Source organism: Oenanthe melanoleuca, chromosome 4 (genome assembly GCF_029582105.1).
Source record: "Oenanthe melanoleuca isolate GR-GAL-2019-014 chromosome 4, OMel1.0, whole genome shotgun sequence".
NCBI lineage: Eukaryota > Metazoa > Chordata > Aves > Passeriformes > Muscicapidae > Oenanthe > Oenanthe melanoleuca.
Window position 1 is genome coordinate 14,724,930 of NC_079337.1, and position 16,541 is coordinate 14,741,470.

Sequence of the window (16,541 nt, forward strand, 5' to 3'; positions counted from 1 at the left end):
AGGATAGCTGAGTCTTAAAGTATATTTGTAGCAGCTGTTGTGGGGAAGGAAGAAGATGCAGTTGTGTAAAACATTTCTATTTTGAAGACAGCAAGACAAATATTTTTTGAAACTCTAAAATACTTTTTTTTTTTTACAGCGTGTCTGCTAAGACCATGATCTCTTCCTCTGTGTTGGGTATTTTTGGGCAAGAGGAGGTGCTCATGGTGTTTTAAGTGTCCCTGTCAATATTTTGTACTATTATTTGTTAATTAGAGCTTCATGGAGAGCTTTGTAACTGTTTCATGGTGGAATAATTGCAACACCTTTTATTCCCTTCCATCCTAAGAGCTGGAAGTTTAGGAAGAGGAATCACAGTGGGGGAATGAATTGCTACTGCAATACAGTGTTTCCGATGGGTTGTACTTAAATTGTTGCAGCTTCCAGCTGCTCACAGAATCTCTGAATGGTTGGGGTTGGAAGGGACCTCTGGAGATCATCTGGTCCAACCCAGCCTAGGGCAGACTACATGTGTTTGTGTCTGAGCATTTCAAATTGCTTGATCTCTAAGTATTAAGGCCCTAAAAATTTTGATTTCTTCAGCTCAGTAGCCTTCAGGAGTTCACATATCTGCCAGTTTTAGAGAGAGCAGATAACCAGAAGCTGAAAATTTTGAAAAGCCTTTAAGCAATGAAAATGTGGTTGAAAGCATCTCATGCTTCTCACTTAAATCATCAATGATCCAGTCTGTATTTCCCCTTTTTCCTCCTGCTCTTGCTTATGTTCTAATGAATGGACTTAGGAACGAAATGTATTGTGTTTTTAAACTTTTGCTAGTTAAGGTTTAAATATGTAAATTTTATGAATGTAACCATCTAATATGGGATTTTTGAGTTTTAAAATCCTCACATGTTATCCCTAGCCTGCTGGTGGTCCTCTGCTGTACCCGGATTGGAAAGTGATGGTGTTGGCACATTTTTGTCTCATCAATGGAAATTCCAGCTGTTACCCCTTTTGTACTGATTAACTGTTGATCTTGCATTCTTTTGTATTAATTTTCATTAGGGTCCACTGTACTTGAAGTGAACAATTACTTATTAGGTTATCCACTCTTAGTTTTCTGCCATTCATCTGACTCAAGTTTTCATTATCCCCTTTCTTGAGGGCAGGCTTCATTGTTCTTCATACTGCTTTTTAAGGATTTTTGCACAGTTTTAGCTCAGAAGTTGAAAATACCTGTGCTTTCTGGCTCTTGAGAGTGCTACTCTTAAATGTATCTGTCCCAGCTTTAAAGAACTGCTAACAGATACTGCTGTATCTGGCAATGATACTTAGTTTTGCTTAGCATTTTCTCAAGAAAATGGTGGTCCCAAGAGAATTCCTGCTGCTTCAGGGGTCTTGCATTTATGAGGCTTTTGATTTTGGGTGGTGTTTATTTTGTACTTTGAGGTCTTCATACAAAAGCTGTGACTATTTCCTTATTTTCTGGTGGAAGTGACACTTGAGAATTTGGTTAAAAAGTGAGCATTGCCAATGACTCAAGGCAGGTTTGTCCAGTGTTCCTAGATCTGTCAGGTTGTAACACAGCGTTCCCATGGCTGAGCACCACCAGGCCAGCAGCCACAAGTGGTGAAGAGTGCCTTGGCCCTCTGCTTTGTTGTCATGGCCTTGTTCATGTGCATCACCTTCCCAGGAGTTTGTGTAAAGCTGGTCTCAGCAGCTTTGTTTCTTTATAATTGAATTTATAAACATGTGTTTTGCTTGCAGTACATAGCCTTGCTGATGGTTCTATGTCACCCTGCTGGAACTGCTGAAGGTTGCAGACTGGAAGGTTGGCTGTTTCTGCAAGTAATTCTGGAGATGTTTCTGCAAGTAATAAAACACAGTTACTGTCAAGTACAAGCATTGCTATGTCTTGCATTTTGTTTACTTCTTTCTAGATCACTGTTATTTATTATACTGTTTGTTTTTTTTCCTGGTTAGTGTGACTGTTCTGGTATTATATCAACCAAGATGTTGATATGATTGATCTCAATTCTTTTAACAGAGAGTCTTAGATTTTGCAGTGATATGCTAGTGACAGAGAAAAAAAATCAAAATTCACAGGTACCTGTCAGACATCATTCTGTATTTTTGCTAACAATCCTGGTCTTCTTTGTCCTCTTCCTTACAAATCCTCTTTATCCTTTACACCAATATATATATGTTGTTCTTTGTGAGTATTAAAAACAGGAATCTGTTTTATGAGTAAGATGATCACAGGTGGCTTGCTCAAGCTGAGAATTTGTTCCTGTCCTTCTTACTGTACCTAGCACATTTTAAAGTTGTTGGTCCAAGACTTTGTTGATAATATGCTTCAGTCCCTAACTTTTTTTTTTTTTTTAATGTGTTTGGCTGTTTTTGTTTCCTGAGCTAGCTATGTTTACAAATCTTCATTATGGTGAATTATTTTGTGAATTTATATTTAATTGTATGGCCATTATTTTTTAGGTTAAAATTATCTGTTAAGTAGTCTGAACCTAGGATATTTGTTGTGTTTCCTAGTCTGAAGCTTAAACATTTGCTTGGTCTAGATTGGTTTCTTCCTTCAGGTTTTGAGTAAACACTTAGTGATGCATCTTTTCAAGGGGTTGTAGTTAGAGCTTGTGCATTATTCAGTACTCAAAGCATAACAGCTGAAGTGAAGGAAACTTTCAAGGATTTGAATAGTTAAAGCTATTCTTTACCCTTCCTTGACAATCTCAAGGCTGTTAGGATCTTAAAAGAGGTTGGCATGGTTTTACTGTTGGTAATCGCTTTAGTAGAGGAGCTGGAAAAATGGAAACTGTATAAAAGCATTAGTAAGAAATAAACAGCTGAACTGTTGAGAAATCCTGGCTAGATTCCAAGAAGTAAAATCGGCAGGGATGTTGAAGTTGCCTTTGACAGCAGCCTCTGGTATAGCCAGGATGAAATTTTCATTGTTGCCCTCCATATATCTATTTCAGTCGTGTCCAATATGCAGTGAAGAAATAGAACAAGTGGGTTGTGTTATGGTTCATTTTTGCTGTTGAGCACACTAGCCTGAAGACATTGATAGAAGCTAAGTTTAAAATTACAGATAACTGCAAAATCTTCCAGTGTGATTGCCATGAGCTGTTAATTCAGTAACTATGAGTAATATTTCTTTCCTTTCCACTTCTCAGTTTCTGATTCCAGACTTGATGTATTTTTTTTCTTTTGCATTCGGACTTGCAGAGGTTAGTTTGGACTCAAAATGCTGTTTAAAAGCCTGACTCCATGTATTTTAATATAGATATACTTTCAATTAGATGTAGGTATTTAATAACCACTTACTGCTTTGTATCATAACCAAATGGCGAGGATAAAGAATGCAAATAACTGATGAACTATAAAACCACTTAGATATATTTAAGTATTTTATGGTCATACTTCTAAAAGATGCTAAGAATAGCCTTTTTTCTTGGGAAACACATATACAAATGCAAACCAAAATCAAGTTATTTAAAACTATTTATAATTACAGAGTGAGGTGGTTTTCCCACTGTCTGTTTTAGATGATTCTCTCCTTTTCAGACTTAGAGGTAATCATTACATGGATTGTGCCTGACACTAGGAATCTAACTTCTGGATCCAAGCCGTGTGTGCATATCAGTATAGAACAGGATGATAGTTTGGTTTGAGGTTTAGTTTTTTTGTGTCTGAAATACTTTGAAGTTGTACTATCTGAGCTGAAAGCATTTGCAAATTGCTGAGGTGACAGTCGAGTGACACAGCTCAGAAGAAGTGGCCTTAACATATGCCAGTCTCCTTTTACTATTCCTATTTTTGAGTAATCATCTCTGCAGTTAACCTATTTGACTTTAAGGCAGCAATGTGATACTATTACTAATGTGTCCCTAGGAGCTGGCTGTTTTGTCTAGGGCTGCTTACCAGGGCTGGCATTACTGGGGGAGAAATGCTTTCCAATGCTTCTTTATTTCTGGCAGTGACATCAGATAACTTTGTATCTTTAAATGCCTGCCAACAAGTGAGTTGTGAGTTTGACTGTCAGTGGAGTTCTTTCAGAGCTCAGGCTTCTTGAGTGACAGGGCAGTTTGATCTGGCTGGCACTCTGAGGTAAAGGGGTCAGAGTGGCACCCTTGGCAATCAGGGAGGCCAGCACTGCTCCAGCATAGCTTCTGGAGCTTGGCATGGAAACTCTGTAATTCTAGCAGGGCTTTTTCCCCCAATCCTTCCACTTGTGTGGCTGTTCTGTAGTCAGCTGCTGTACAAAATGGGTCTGCAATGACTCCAGGGGAAGCAATGTCACCTCAGCATTTGGTCAGTGTTTTTACTGGCACAGTTCCCTATGAATTAGTAGTAAAACTCAGCTCTGCTTTTCCTAGCAAGTAGGAAACAGAATTTGCAAGGATTTTGTCCCCTTGAGCTTATAATTAGTACTCAGGAGCATGCAGGCAGACCCACGTGGTGTGCTCACCCATCCAGTGCCCAAGTGTGCTCATGGGGTCAGCAAGTGCAGAAAATGCCTTATTAAGCTGATCTGTTTTCAGACTCTTGACAGTGATACAGCTTTAGGGGAATGGTACAATGTGACCATTTCCAGCAATGTCTGTAAAGTTTCTCAAGTGGAAGTGACTCTGGCTTCAAATCTCACTGCAGGGGTTTGTTTAATATATAATTTGGGTACTCTTTTTAAAAATCTGTTTTTTTCATATGGTGTTATTTGTTTTATGTTTAGAACACCTTTCAAATTAATAATGAATTTGTGTGTTATATTATCTGGTGAGTATTCGGGGAAAAAAAATTACTAAGCTCTTCTTGTCATAGCCAGCATCAAGGGATTATCTCTTCATCTTGTGAGTGGCAGGGCTTTGGCTTGATCCTGTGGCTGTTGATTGAGCTTTTGGGGTTGTTCAAGTCCATCACTAAACAGTCATTTGTTTTTCTGAGATTTCCAAAGTTAAAATTTGGCAAGAATGTTACATCTGGTATGGATAATGAGTCTCTTGAGCAAGATAACCTGCTAACCAGTGTTGTCATGTATGAGAAGACATCATCATCTATTAGATTTTTTTAAAGCTGTTTAACTCTTGCTTTATAGTTCAGTGAGTTTAAATGTCTGTGCCCATATCTTCAGGGGGGAAACACTGCTTCTTTGTGTGCTGTGTTGTGACTGGTAATGCCTTCATTTGACTTCAGGGAATGATATTGTAAAGGTTTGGTGTAAGTCATTACTGAAAGTCAATTCCGCTTAGTGTGTTACATTTTGAAAATGTTTGGGTTTTTTTCCATTATATCCCTCCTGTGCATGCACAATACTTTCAGTCTGAAAAAATTTTAATGTATTTTCTTCTTTGGTAATATTATTCATGAAGCTTTGAAACTATGTGTTTTCTGGAAGCCAATAACTTTTTAAAATATTGCAGCACCTGCCCCGGCCATCACTGCCACAGCTACTAAGATGGAGGTGGTTTCAGCAGAAGTCAACAGCCTGCTGCCTGAGGAAATCATGGACACGGGCATAACTCTGGTGGAAGATGACAGCATCGAGGCCGTGATCGTGTCTTCACCCATAGGAGACTCCATTCCCATGGAAACAGAACTGGAAGAGATAGTGAACATAAGCTCCACCAGCGACTCCTCCGCCACGACTACAGCCACAGTCACCACGGAGTCGGTTCCTGCGCCCAGCAGCCACTCAGGAGATGCAGCACTGACCAGCACTGCCCCAAGCCCTGATGTGAACGCAGCTGTAAAGCCTGCCTTTCCAGGTGGCCTCCATAAACTTGGTGCTCAGACCCCTGTCACTATCTCAGCTAATCAGATTATCCTGAACAAGGCCACTGATATTAAAATAGGCAGTCAGAGCATTAAACCGGACGGGCAAAAGCTGATTGTAACAACTTTGGGCAAGTCTGGCCAGCCTATTGTTTTAGCACTACCCCACAGCCAGCTCCCGCAGTCGCAGAAGGCCGTGTCCCCAGCCCAGGGTGCAGACTCCAAGGTGCAAGGCCAGCAGATCAAAGTTGTCATTGGAGGTCGGTCGGAAGTGAAACCTGTTGTGGGTGTCTCAGCTCTGACGCAGGGAAGTCAGCTGATAAACACTGCGGCCCAGCCCTCTGTCTTGCAGTCCCAGCAAGTAAAAACTGTACAGGTAAAATGAGTTATGCTGATGAGACATCTTAAACCAGTTCTGTTGTTGCAATTGTTGTCTGTTTCCTGCACTGATTGACACACTGTTGCTTTCAGCCTTTGCATTTATTCTTTGTATTAAAAAATACAATGCTGCTCTTAGCCCATGCTTTCATCTGTGGATGCGTTTGCCATTTTATGCTGTTTGCCTCTAGCTACTGTCTAGAAACCTAGGGTCTGCCTCAGAGACAGTGAACTACTCAGTAAATTGAAGATAATTTTCTCATTATTTTCATTTTAGAAAAATAAATTCTACATACTTTCAGGAAGACTGAATTCAACTCTATATGCCTGTTGTTCTTTTTTCAAAGTATATACTCCTTTATGGAAGAGTAGCTTTTGTCTATTACATTCAGTTTATTTAAATAAACTCTGAAAAACTTCTAGCATCTGAAAAAGAACAGAAAGGTGTATCTTGTCTACCTCAAATCTAGTTAGGTTTGTTAATAGACTGTGATGGACTAGACACTGACATAAACTGAACATTCAAGGTTTTGTTTGCAATCTCTATCACGGATCTTGAGATATTTGAAACCACAGAGAATCTGCTTGGATCTGAAAATGTGTTGAAAAGACTTGGGTTGTGACCCAAAGAGTCTGATTCTTATCTGCTGTGTGGCAGAACTAAATGTGAGTGACTGTTCTATTGGCAGTGAAGCAGAAATAAGACCTCTTAAAGTGAAGGACAAGTAGAACTCAATGCAGGTTATAATAGAAAAATATTTATTTTACTGTCTAAATGAAATGAGAAATTAAACTCTTAAGTATGCTATTAAAATAATCAGCTGCACATAAAAAGGACAAAGTTTAAAGAATTTTATTAGCCAAATGTTCCTTGATTTGTATTTCATGGCAAGTGAATAAGATAAATTCTGAATATTTTCTTTAAAGTTACAGATGATTCCTGCACCAATTTCTACTTTCTCCTTTTTTGTTGCTACATCATACGTGGAAACTTACTTAATAATGGCCATTTGAAACATAAATGATTGTCACTATATTTTTCAAGAAAGTCTGTGCTCTTTAGTCATTATAGGAACATTTAAGAGTGGTTCCTGTTACTTGGCTTCATTATTCACTGCCAAGTGACAGATACAGGAAACTGAGAACAACTTAGCTGTGATGTGGTTTTTCCTTGCATGAGATGATTCGTGTTGTCAGTGACTCAAATCAGCGCCTTGGCCATCGACCTCTGCGATTTGCCATCGAGAATTCTACAGTTCCTTGGCAGAAGCTCTTACTAATGGTTTTGCATCCATTGTTAAATCTAGTTAATTGCAGTTTGAGTAAATTTGTTTTGTTGTGGTTTCTTTTGGTTAAGCTGTTGGTTGCCTTTGCAAAACAGATTGAATTGTTAGCACTTGACATTCCTTTTTTCCCCACAAGAAGAGAAGGGAGTAGAAATGAAAAGCAGTAAGACAAGGTTAGCACCCTGTACTGCAGGGGAAATGATTGTGTTATTATTCCACAGACAGTGCTTTTCCCTGCAGAGAATTTCTAAAGTATCACAGTGATATATGGAGGCTGGGTGAGAGATTCTGGCTCTACTCCACCCTGAATGACAGGGGAGGTAACCTACACCTTGAGTCCCTGTCTTAGAAAATGAAGTGATTCATTTACCCCAGCACCCTGAAGAAGCCCCTTAAGCTTTCAGTGAGTGGAAAATGAGGCTGTGAAAGCCTCCCTGACTCCCCGTGGGTCCTGTGTAATTTATCTCTTGTGGCTTTGGGAATCAGGTATTTCAGGTGGAGGGCAGCACAAGACTTTGACTTGGTGCTGAAAAAGTGAACTTGTACAAATTAGATGACAAAGAGCTCTTATCAGTTCTTGTGGTCACTATCATAGGGGCTTTGCATATCATTAGAGAAACTCAATTGCCTTGACATCCAATCTAATCTTGTAATCTAATTGTCATAGTTGAAGTCTCAGCACCTAAGGCATAACTGGTAGAGTTCTGCAAAATGTTTCATGGAATTTGATTCCTTCTCCACTTACAGTTCTAGGTGTGTGAGACTGTGAGATATTAAGTGTGGCAGTGCCTTTGGCCTCATCTATATCCAGAGGTTAATTACTGTCCTTAGCAGCTTGTCCTGATTTAGCAGAACCTAGTGCAGTGGATGTGTGGAAAAAAACTGCTGGGCAAGTACATCTGCTTTCAGCCTGTGGCTCCTGCCTGCTTACAGCCTTAAAAGTCATGGTGTGCCTGCTGCTCTACTACTTTAGTCCAGGTTCATTAAACAGGAGTTTGGCCTTGCACATGACTCTGAACTAGGTGTCCAGACACATCACCATGGCTGCCATTAAGTCTGACTTGTGCTTGTTTTGTGTGGTAACTGGCTCTGGTTTTAACAGTGTCCAAGGCAGCTGCTGAGCCATCCTTGTGGCTTTATTTCATCATTGAAAAGGGACCTTGTGCACTCCCTAACCTCAAACTCCCATTCCTAGCTCAGTTTCTTCATCTCTGAAGTTAAGGTGTTCTTTTCTATTTCTAGAGTCCCTGATTTTTCATACTATGCCAAATATAAATTACACAGAGAGTGAGTACAGGGAGTGGACAGACTCCCAAGAGGCCATCTAGGGAGTTTGGTTTATAGTGTATTAGCTCCTTTGTGGTAGCTGACTATGTGGATATCTAGCAGTAAATGTTAGGTATGAATGTGCCTATTTCTGTATGAGTAGAATAGTCTGAAAACAAACTCCAGCCACATGACCTTGCTAGTTCATCTTTTAGTGGAGAGTGTTTAGGAAGACATAGCTTGATCTTTGAAGTCAAGTTGCCTGCAGGTAAATCTCTTGACTTCTCTAAGGGAAAGAAGGTTGGTGTGTGCTCTTAAATAAATAACATTCTTATGGAAGAGCTTGCTGCTCCAGGAAATGTATTTGCTGTCTAACTCTAAGTAACTTGCAGAGGGCATGCTTAGCTTACATAGGCAGGGGGATAATGTTAAGCTCCTTGTGATTAGTACAGGCAATGGCAGAGTGCTCTAGAGAGTTTGCCTGTTCTGAAGTATCAAAGGGGCATCTTGGGTTTTTCCTCTGGCTTCTCCAGTCTTTAAGAAATGGGCACTGAGTTTCCCAGTGGTGCCAAGAAGCTTTTCCCTGGTGACTGGGGTTATCCAGTGCCATAAATCTCAGAAAGGCTTGCTTGGCAGCAGGTGGGGGCAGGAGTGCTGTTCCTCATTCATAGCCAAGCACATTTGTCTTGCTGTTTCCTAAACCCTGAGGGGATTCACTTGATTATTAGACCTACCTCTTTGTAGACAAACAGTTCACCTAAAAAGCAGGGGGAAATTTATTTGAGGAGGATACTGCAAGTTGAGTATGAGGGAAGCAGGGCTACTTGTGTTGACCTGTTATCTTGAGATTTTTAAGTTTTTTTCTGAAATATTTTATTAATGGTTGGTTGTATTTTACACACATTCATGTAAGTCATTTAAGCACATTTATTGACTGTTACTGGGAAACAACTGCTGTTATCCAGAGCTGGCTGTTCCTGCTGAACATTCATCATGTTCTGAGCCAGCCTTTGCTCTCACTTCAGAGAAAAAGCAATAGCAGTTGAGTTGCAATAATACCTTGTGGCAAGGTAAGATTAATTTAAACAAAACAAGAAATCTCAAGTCAAGCAGATGAAATGTGTAGAATTGATCAGAAATTAAAGTGTGTCCAAGCTGAAAAAAAAATTACTAATAAAATGCCTGCTCATCTATCAGCTTTATTATGTGCTAAGATAATTGAATCCTTGAAGTTTTAAAATGACTTTGAGTTGAATTTGTGAGCCGGGCTGTGAATGAAGCTTCCTTCTCCAAACAACTTATGTTTCAAAGTTTTACTTAATATGTCTCCAAAAAGAATGGGTTTATTTCTCCTCTGTTTAATTTTACAATTGACAATTGTATATCACCAATAAAGCAGTATATTTGTTCTGAGATGGAGCTTTCCTCTGAGTTACAGTGTAACTGTGGGGCAGCACATGGTTTCCCTTAAATGAGATCCATTCTCTGGTAGTGCCTGGTGTCAGAGCTGCTCCTGGCTGGCTTCCCTGGCTGGGTGTAGCTCGGGCACACAGAGGTGCCCTTGGCTTTCCAGAGAGTCTGGAGGGCTCCAGTGCCATAGCAGAGGAGAGCTCCAGTTCCCTGCCTGTGCCATGACTGCTGCTGGCAGTGGGGCAGCCTCATGTGTGCATCTTGTGGAGCAGCTGAGGAATTTGTTATGTGCTGCTGAATACTGTGAATGTTCTTGCCTCATGTGGTTGTATAAAAGGTGTTTTCAGGCAACAAATTCTCTAGATAGGGCTTTGTGTAGGAAACCACAACTTCCAGCCTACTCAATTGCTTCATTTGAGCATTTGTAACTTTCTCAGGCTGTCGCAAGTAGCTGTCAGGTCTGTATCTTGGCACGTCAGGCAGATTTCTGGTTTAGCTGTTTGAGTAATAAAGGTGGCTCTGTGCCCTTGAGAGGTGGCTCCCCACGTGGATGTTAATGCTGTGCCTCTCTGGTATTGCTGGTGTGTTTGGCTGGTGCCCATGGGATGTGCCTGGGGGTGTGTGATGGAGGAGAGGCAGGATGTGCCTGATCTGTGGGGTGGGCATGTGTAAGGGCTTCAGTAATGCCTTCCACAGACTCAGGCCACATCCACAGGCAGCCTCTGCAGTCAGCAGGTTAAAAGCCTTTGGAAAAAGTCAGCCTCTAAATTGAACTATTCACTAGCTGGTGCTAGTGTATCAAAACTGTTGGAATAACTTCTCTTAGTGTGGAAAAGGGGGACAAGCCTTTAAAACTTTTAAGACTATATACTTCTGCTTACAAAGATTTCAAGCTGAAGTGATCTGTCATTGCATTGCTGTATGTGTTCTTGGTCCAGCTGTGTTTCAGGAGACTGGATTACAATATGAAAATAGATCCCCTTGTACCTGGAGGTAGCCAGTTTGTTCTTGGCCAGTGAGTACTCAAAATTTTCAGGCACTGATGATCCATGTACTTTTGGGGAATTGTTGCAGAAGGCATTTCCCCATTTGCAAAACAAGTGTGCTACTGTGTTAAAATAGTCAAGAGGTGTTTCAGAGCAGTAGTGGTCATATTTATATCACCAGGGGACAAGTTTTGTCCTGGTTGGCTGAAAAAGAAATTACTTTATTTAAAGCTTCAAATACTGAGAGTTGTGCATTTAACTTTAACATTTTTATGTAGACCAACCACATGCAAGAAAAGATTTCAGCATCTTGAAGATGAGTTGTTTGCACAGAGAGCTGTCTTCTGAAAAAGCTGAGAGGGAATTTGGCTCTCCTGCTTTGGTAGCTGGCATTCTGAAGTGTCAAGGATAATCTCCTAGTTCTTTCCAGAAGGAGAAATGGAGATAAAATGCAAAATACACAGTTTCTTCTAGTTATGTGTGCAAGTATTGCCCTTTTTACTTTTTAATGTACTTAACAATACAATAATTTAGATCCAAAATGCTCTAGTTACTTTAGATCTTTTTTCCTCCATCTTTTAGATTGCGAAGAAGACTCGAACCCCAACTTCTGGCCCGGTGATCACCAAGCTGATATTTGCAAAACCAATCAATAGCAAAGCTGTTACAGGGCAGACCACTCAAGTGTCACCAGTCATTGCAGGTTGTACTACTTTGACTTGTTTTGCTTTACCATTTTTTAAAGGCTTTTCAAAGAAATGGTAATTGTAGAAATTCTTCTGTCTCAACAATTTTACTGTAGTTTTTGTCAAAGTACTTCAAGCAATTGAAAAAAAAATCAGAAAGCTTTTTGGGTAGAAGCAAGTAAATGCAGTTGTTGGTACCTTTATACTTAGCTCATTTAGAATAATCTTGGTAATTGCAGAGTTGCTTTTACTGCAAGGTACTTTCACTTCATGGATTTTGGGGAGGACAAAAAAAACCCCAGAGCCACAGAAAAGATTACTTGATGAACAGAAAGTATTTGTACAAACATTATATAAATACACAGGGGGAAATGGAGACACATGCTTTTGTATTACTTTAATCTGCTTATATTTGGACTTAAATGTAATACATGCAAGTAACAGAAAAAAAAAGTTTGAAGAAAGTGAATAAAGCTGTGTTGTTTTTGTTAAGTTGCTCACCTGCTTTAAAAATAACCATCACAGAAGTGTCTAAGAAAGTAATTAAGGCAAATAACAGATGGTCTTTCTCTTTGGAAAACAACTCTGTCTATCCTTATTTAAAAGAAAAAAAAAAGCCCAACTGACCACAGAACAACAACAAAAACACCAACAAAATTAAGGAAAAAACCACAGTGTAATACTTTGTTTATAATGGCAGTGCATCTGTCCCTAAACATCTTAGACATCTAATTTTTCTGAAAAAGACAAATGTAGGAAGCTGGAGTCATCCTTAGAACTTTGAAGGATGTCTTTAACTGCTTACAGATTGATCAGCCTAAGTAGGCCTAAAACAAGTTTAAGTCTTTACAGCTCTGAGACTTGAGCTGGTTTTAAGAAGGATGCAATTGTCTCCTGTATTCAAAATCCTGATAGATGCCAGTAAATGGCCCATAGCTGGAGCATAATCTTTTCCTTCAGTTGTCAGGCTACCTGCAGCCTGACCTGTGTTTCAGGTGAGAGAGGAATTCCCCATCCCACTCCCCATTTGTCCCCTTTCTCAAATTCCCCACCAAATACATCGACCTGTAAGAAGATTGCTATGCTTATAAATATTTTAATTAAGTTGTTTGTGTTAAACAAACAAACCCAACCCAAAAACATTAGAAATAACTTGCAGTTTTTAAATCAGTATTTTGAAAAATCACCTGTACCTGAGCCTGTGAGAGAAGCATCACTGGGAGATAAAGTTGCTTTGCTAATTGAGAGGGAAATCTTTAAGTTCTGGTTTTTCCCTCACCATTCCAAACAGCCAGCACAGCTTATCAGCTTTAAGAGGCTGGCATCACTTTAGGGAAGGTGTAACATTTGTGGTTTGTATTTTGATTTTGTGTGCATGTTTTCATGAATATGATAAATATTTTTAATTGCCTGGAAACTCCTGCAAGCTGAGGTGGAAGTTGTAAATTTGAAAGACTTGTCAATATAGGCAGCCAGATTCTGTTTAGGAAGCTGATGCCAAGGGGTACAGAGGAGATGTAGTGAGAAGGGAAAAGCTTCTTCACCAAGAAAATAACTCAAAGGATAGATGATAAAATTCCCCACAGAGTGACATTCTTCAGGTTGCATGGAGCTTTAGCAGCTGCTGGCAACTATCTGTGCTGTTAGACTGCACAAAAGTGGTTATTTTAGAGCACATAGACTTCAGAGGAAATCAGCTTTCCATGAGGATTGTGCTTTTTCTTGTTAGTTCCAGTTTATTTTAATTATTATGCCACTAGTTGATTTTGGATGGATAAGTTATGCTGGTATTTATCTGTTTGTTTCTTATTTTTATAAATGTAGTACAAGAGAATGGGTGACAGAAGCTATGACAGAAATGAGTCTGAACCAAAGTGGAGCAGAGGAAAGCTCAGTGGTCAAGCACTCTTTGGAAAGAAACTTAGAAAGTATGGAAAAAAAAAATCTGTTTTCCATTCTGGGAGTTTGCAATATTCCTGAAACTTATGTCATGATTTGGAGCTGCTGTTTTTGATGTTTAATCTTCTTTGGCATTGTAAAAAGGGAGAGAATATATGACACACACATGAAAACATTGGTGGTAGTATGATTAAAAGCTGTTAGGCAGTGAAAGAAACAACTGTCAATAGAGAAAAGAAAAAACCCCAGAAGCTCAGAGCTGATTGTAGACAGACCAAACACCTTTTTCTTTGTCACTAACACAGCTCATTTTTGATGGCTGAGGTTTCAAAGGAGGTAGTCCCCCACAGATGCTCAGTTTCTCTATACATTGGCAGCAGCCCAGGGCTTTCCCAGGAAACTGCCAGCTGGCTGGGTGTTTGTGTGTGGTGCAGGTGTATTGGAGGGCTCTGCTCATCAGGATGCTCTCCTGGCTGTCAAGAATTATCAGCTGACTGGCACAGAAAGCTCAGTGTGCATTTTGGCTCTTTTTTAAAGCCAGAGCAGACTTGGTTTTTTATTTGCAATAATAGCAGTTATTTTCTTCTTTGTTGCTAAATCTAACTAAAGGAATGCCAGTGTCCTTCCTGTCAGGCCGTACACTCTCAGAAGCAGGGATAAATTGCACAAATGGCAGGCAAAACTTTGCTTTAAAAGTTACTGTGACCAGGGATAACTGGAGCTGATGGTATCTTCATTGTTTATAGGTAGGGTTTTTTCACAATCTGCTCCAGGGACACCACCAAAGACAATAACGATCTCTGAGAGCGGAGTCATTGGATCATCTTTGAGCACACCAACACAACAGACACCGAATAAAATAGCTATCTCACCACTCAAATCCCCCAATAAGGTAAGGACCTTCTATCCCTCCTGCACAGTGGTCTGAATGGAGCTCTCTGTGTCTTTGCTACAAGCTGTTTATTATCTCTCAAGAGAAACATCTCCAGAGTTCATAAAAATATCTCCAGAGCCTCCATTTTGCATCACAATGCTCTGTGGTAATGCCCTAATTTAGATTTTTTTCAACTGGCTGCCTTTCTATGGTTTTAAGTAGATATGCATTACTGCATAGTTTCCCATTCCTGCCATTTCTTGCCATTCCCTAAGCAGTGATTCTGAGAGCAGCTGTTCCCTCTTAGCCAAGCACTCAGACTATTTTTAATGCCTTCATAAAACATCAACAGGCTGTTTGAGAGGAGATCTCAATAATATTAATAGGTCAGTGCTTGTTAACCATTGCCTGCTACTGCACAGGAAAATTCAGTCTTCCCTGATCACTTCTGAAATAAATGAGATTTGCAGTGGTTCTTGACAAACACAGAGCTGGAGATTGGCACAGATCAAGGTGACACTTGTGTTTTAGATTAGATAATTGTCTTGAGAAGAAGAATATTGCTGGAGAAATGGAGGTAGGGGGACAAGATGCACAGTGAAGGCAGACTAAATATCATGTATGAAAAGCAAAGTAAGAATAAAGAATTCTTTTAGTTTGGCTGTGCTTTAGTGATGTAATGTTATACAGATGGAGTAAAAGACTTGTTTTTGACACTTATTAGTAAGAGATGCAACATCAAGAAGAAATTAATTTTTATTCTAAAGTTACTTTTTTAACTAGGAGTGAGTGTGAAAAGACTCTTTGGGGTTACATCTTGAATTTACTGTAGATAAGTAATTCTAAGTTTCAGATTTTTCTTAAAACATAAGGAAGTTTAGAACAAAAAGTAGAAAACCAGTCTTGAAAAGGGTGTGGTTATATACAGTGTTCAAACACTGCACTCTGCAGAAATGTGGTTAGAAGACTGGATCTCTGTGGGAAACTACAGTGTAGATTTGGAAGTACTGATGTTCTTTTACTTTGAATCAGTAGTGTGAGGTGAGAATTTTCTTTTCTTTTGAACAGCTTTTCTTTAAAATTCCTTGTGGTGAAATAGTCATTGTACCAATTACAATACTTTTATTTCGAAGATCCCTCTTGACAAAGCTCAAGCTTCAATGGGATAATTTCCTTTAAAAAACCCTGACAAACAAATGAAAAGACAACCTCTCACTCCCATGCAGATGCAGTGCTAGGTTTCTGCAGGAGCCTTTTGCTGCTGGAAACTAGTGATGCCTTCAAGTTCCTAAGGGCTCTGCCTGCTGTTGTTACAGCTGGAGCTGTTTGAGTTGTGGTTATATGCAGCACCCTTGTTCACAGAAGAAGCTCTGTTCTGGTGGAGAGCTGTACTGTCCTGAGGAGGGGAATGTGTATGTACAGGGTCCTGTATCCTGCACAGAGGTTTAAACTGCTTTTTGTTTTGCCAAGCAGCTAACAGTGGTGTCAGTGGCCTCCCAGCCTCCCAACTCCCCCCAGAAGACGGTGGGCGTCCCACTGAATGTAGCGTTAGGACAGCAGATCCTCACAGTGCAGCAGTCAGCACCCTCCTCCCCTGGGAAGGCTATAGTCAACCACACAACCACCCAGGTACAGACTGACTTTCCTTTGTCTTCTGCTGTGTCTGTGTCATTGCTTGCTGGGAACTGCAGTGTTGGACCACGGGTTGGCACTGGTCCCGACGGTGTTCTTGGAATGGTGTTTCTTAGGAATTGGCAAAAGGATTGCCCTGAGGAGCATATACTTCTTCACTTGAGGGGTGCAAACCATTGCAAGCCCATGCAAGGGCATGCTGTTAGAAAGCAGCTTTCCTACCTGGAAAGCCCCACTTGGTGCAAATTCTTGTTTGTGTACTGTGTCTCCCAAGTCACTTGAACTCTGTGACAGGAGGAAGAGTTCTTTGGGTGGTTCTCTCTTCTGCCAATATTTCCATGCCACTGCCTAGGGCTGCTTTCCA

The 16,541-nt window shown here is 40.1% G+C and overlaps 1 protein-coding gene across 5 annotated transcripts in view; it reads left to right on the forward strand.

Annotated features, from left to right (window-relative positions):
• Positions 1 to 16,541, forward strand: part of LIN54 (lin-54 DREAM MuvB core complex component) — a 38,804-nt gene that overhangs the window by 9,172 nt on the left and 13,091 nt on the right. For 3 of the 5 annotated variants that reach the window (XM_056490258.1, XM_056490259.1, XM_056490260.1), the window contains 4 exons: positions 5,409 to 6,136; positions 11,669 to 11,789; positions 14,418 to 14,563; positions 16,019 to 16,174. In XM_056490258.1, the coding sequence (XP_056346233.1) occupies positions 5,409 to 6,136; positions 11,669 to 11,789; positions 14,418 to 14,563; positions 16,019 to 16,174 (1,151 nt within the window). The remainder of the gene's footprint in view (positions 1 to 5,408; positions 6,137 to 11,668; positions 11,790 to 14,417; positions 14,564 to 16,018; positions 16,175 to 16,541) is intronic. The other 2 variants (XM_056490261.1, XM_056490262.1) reach the window with 2 other exon arrangements.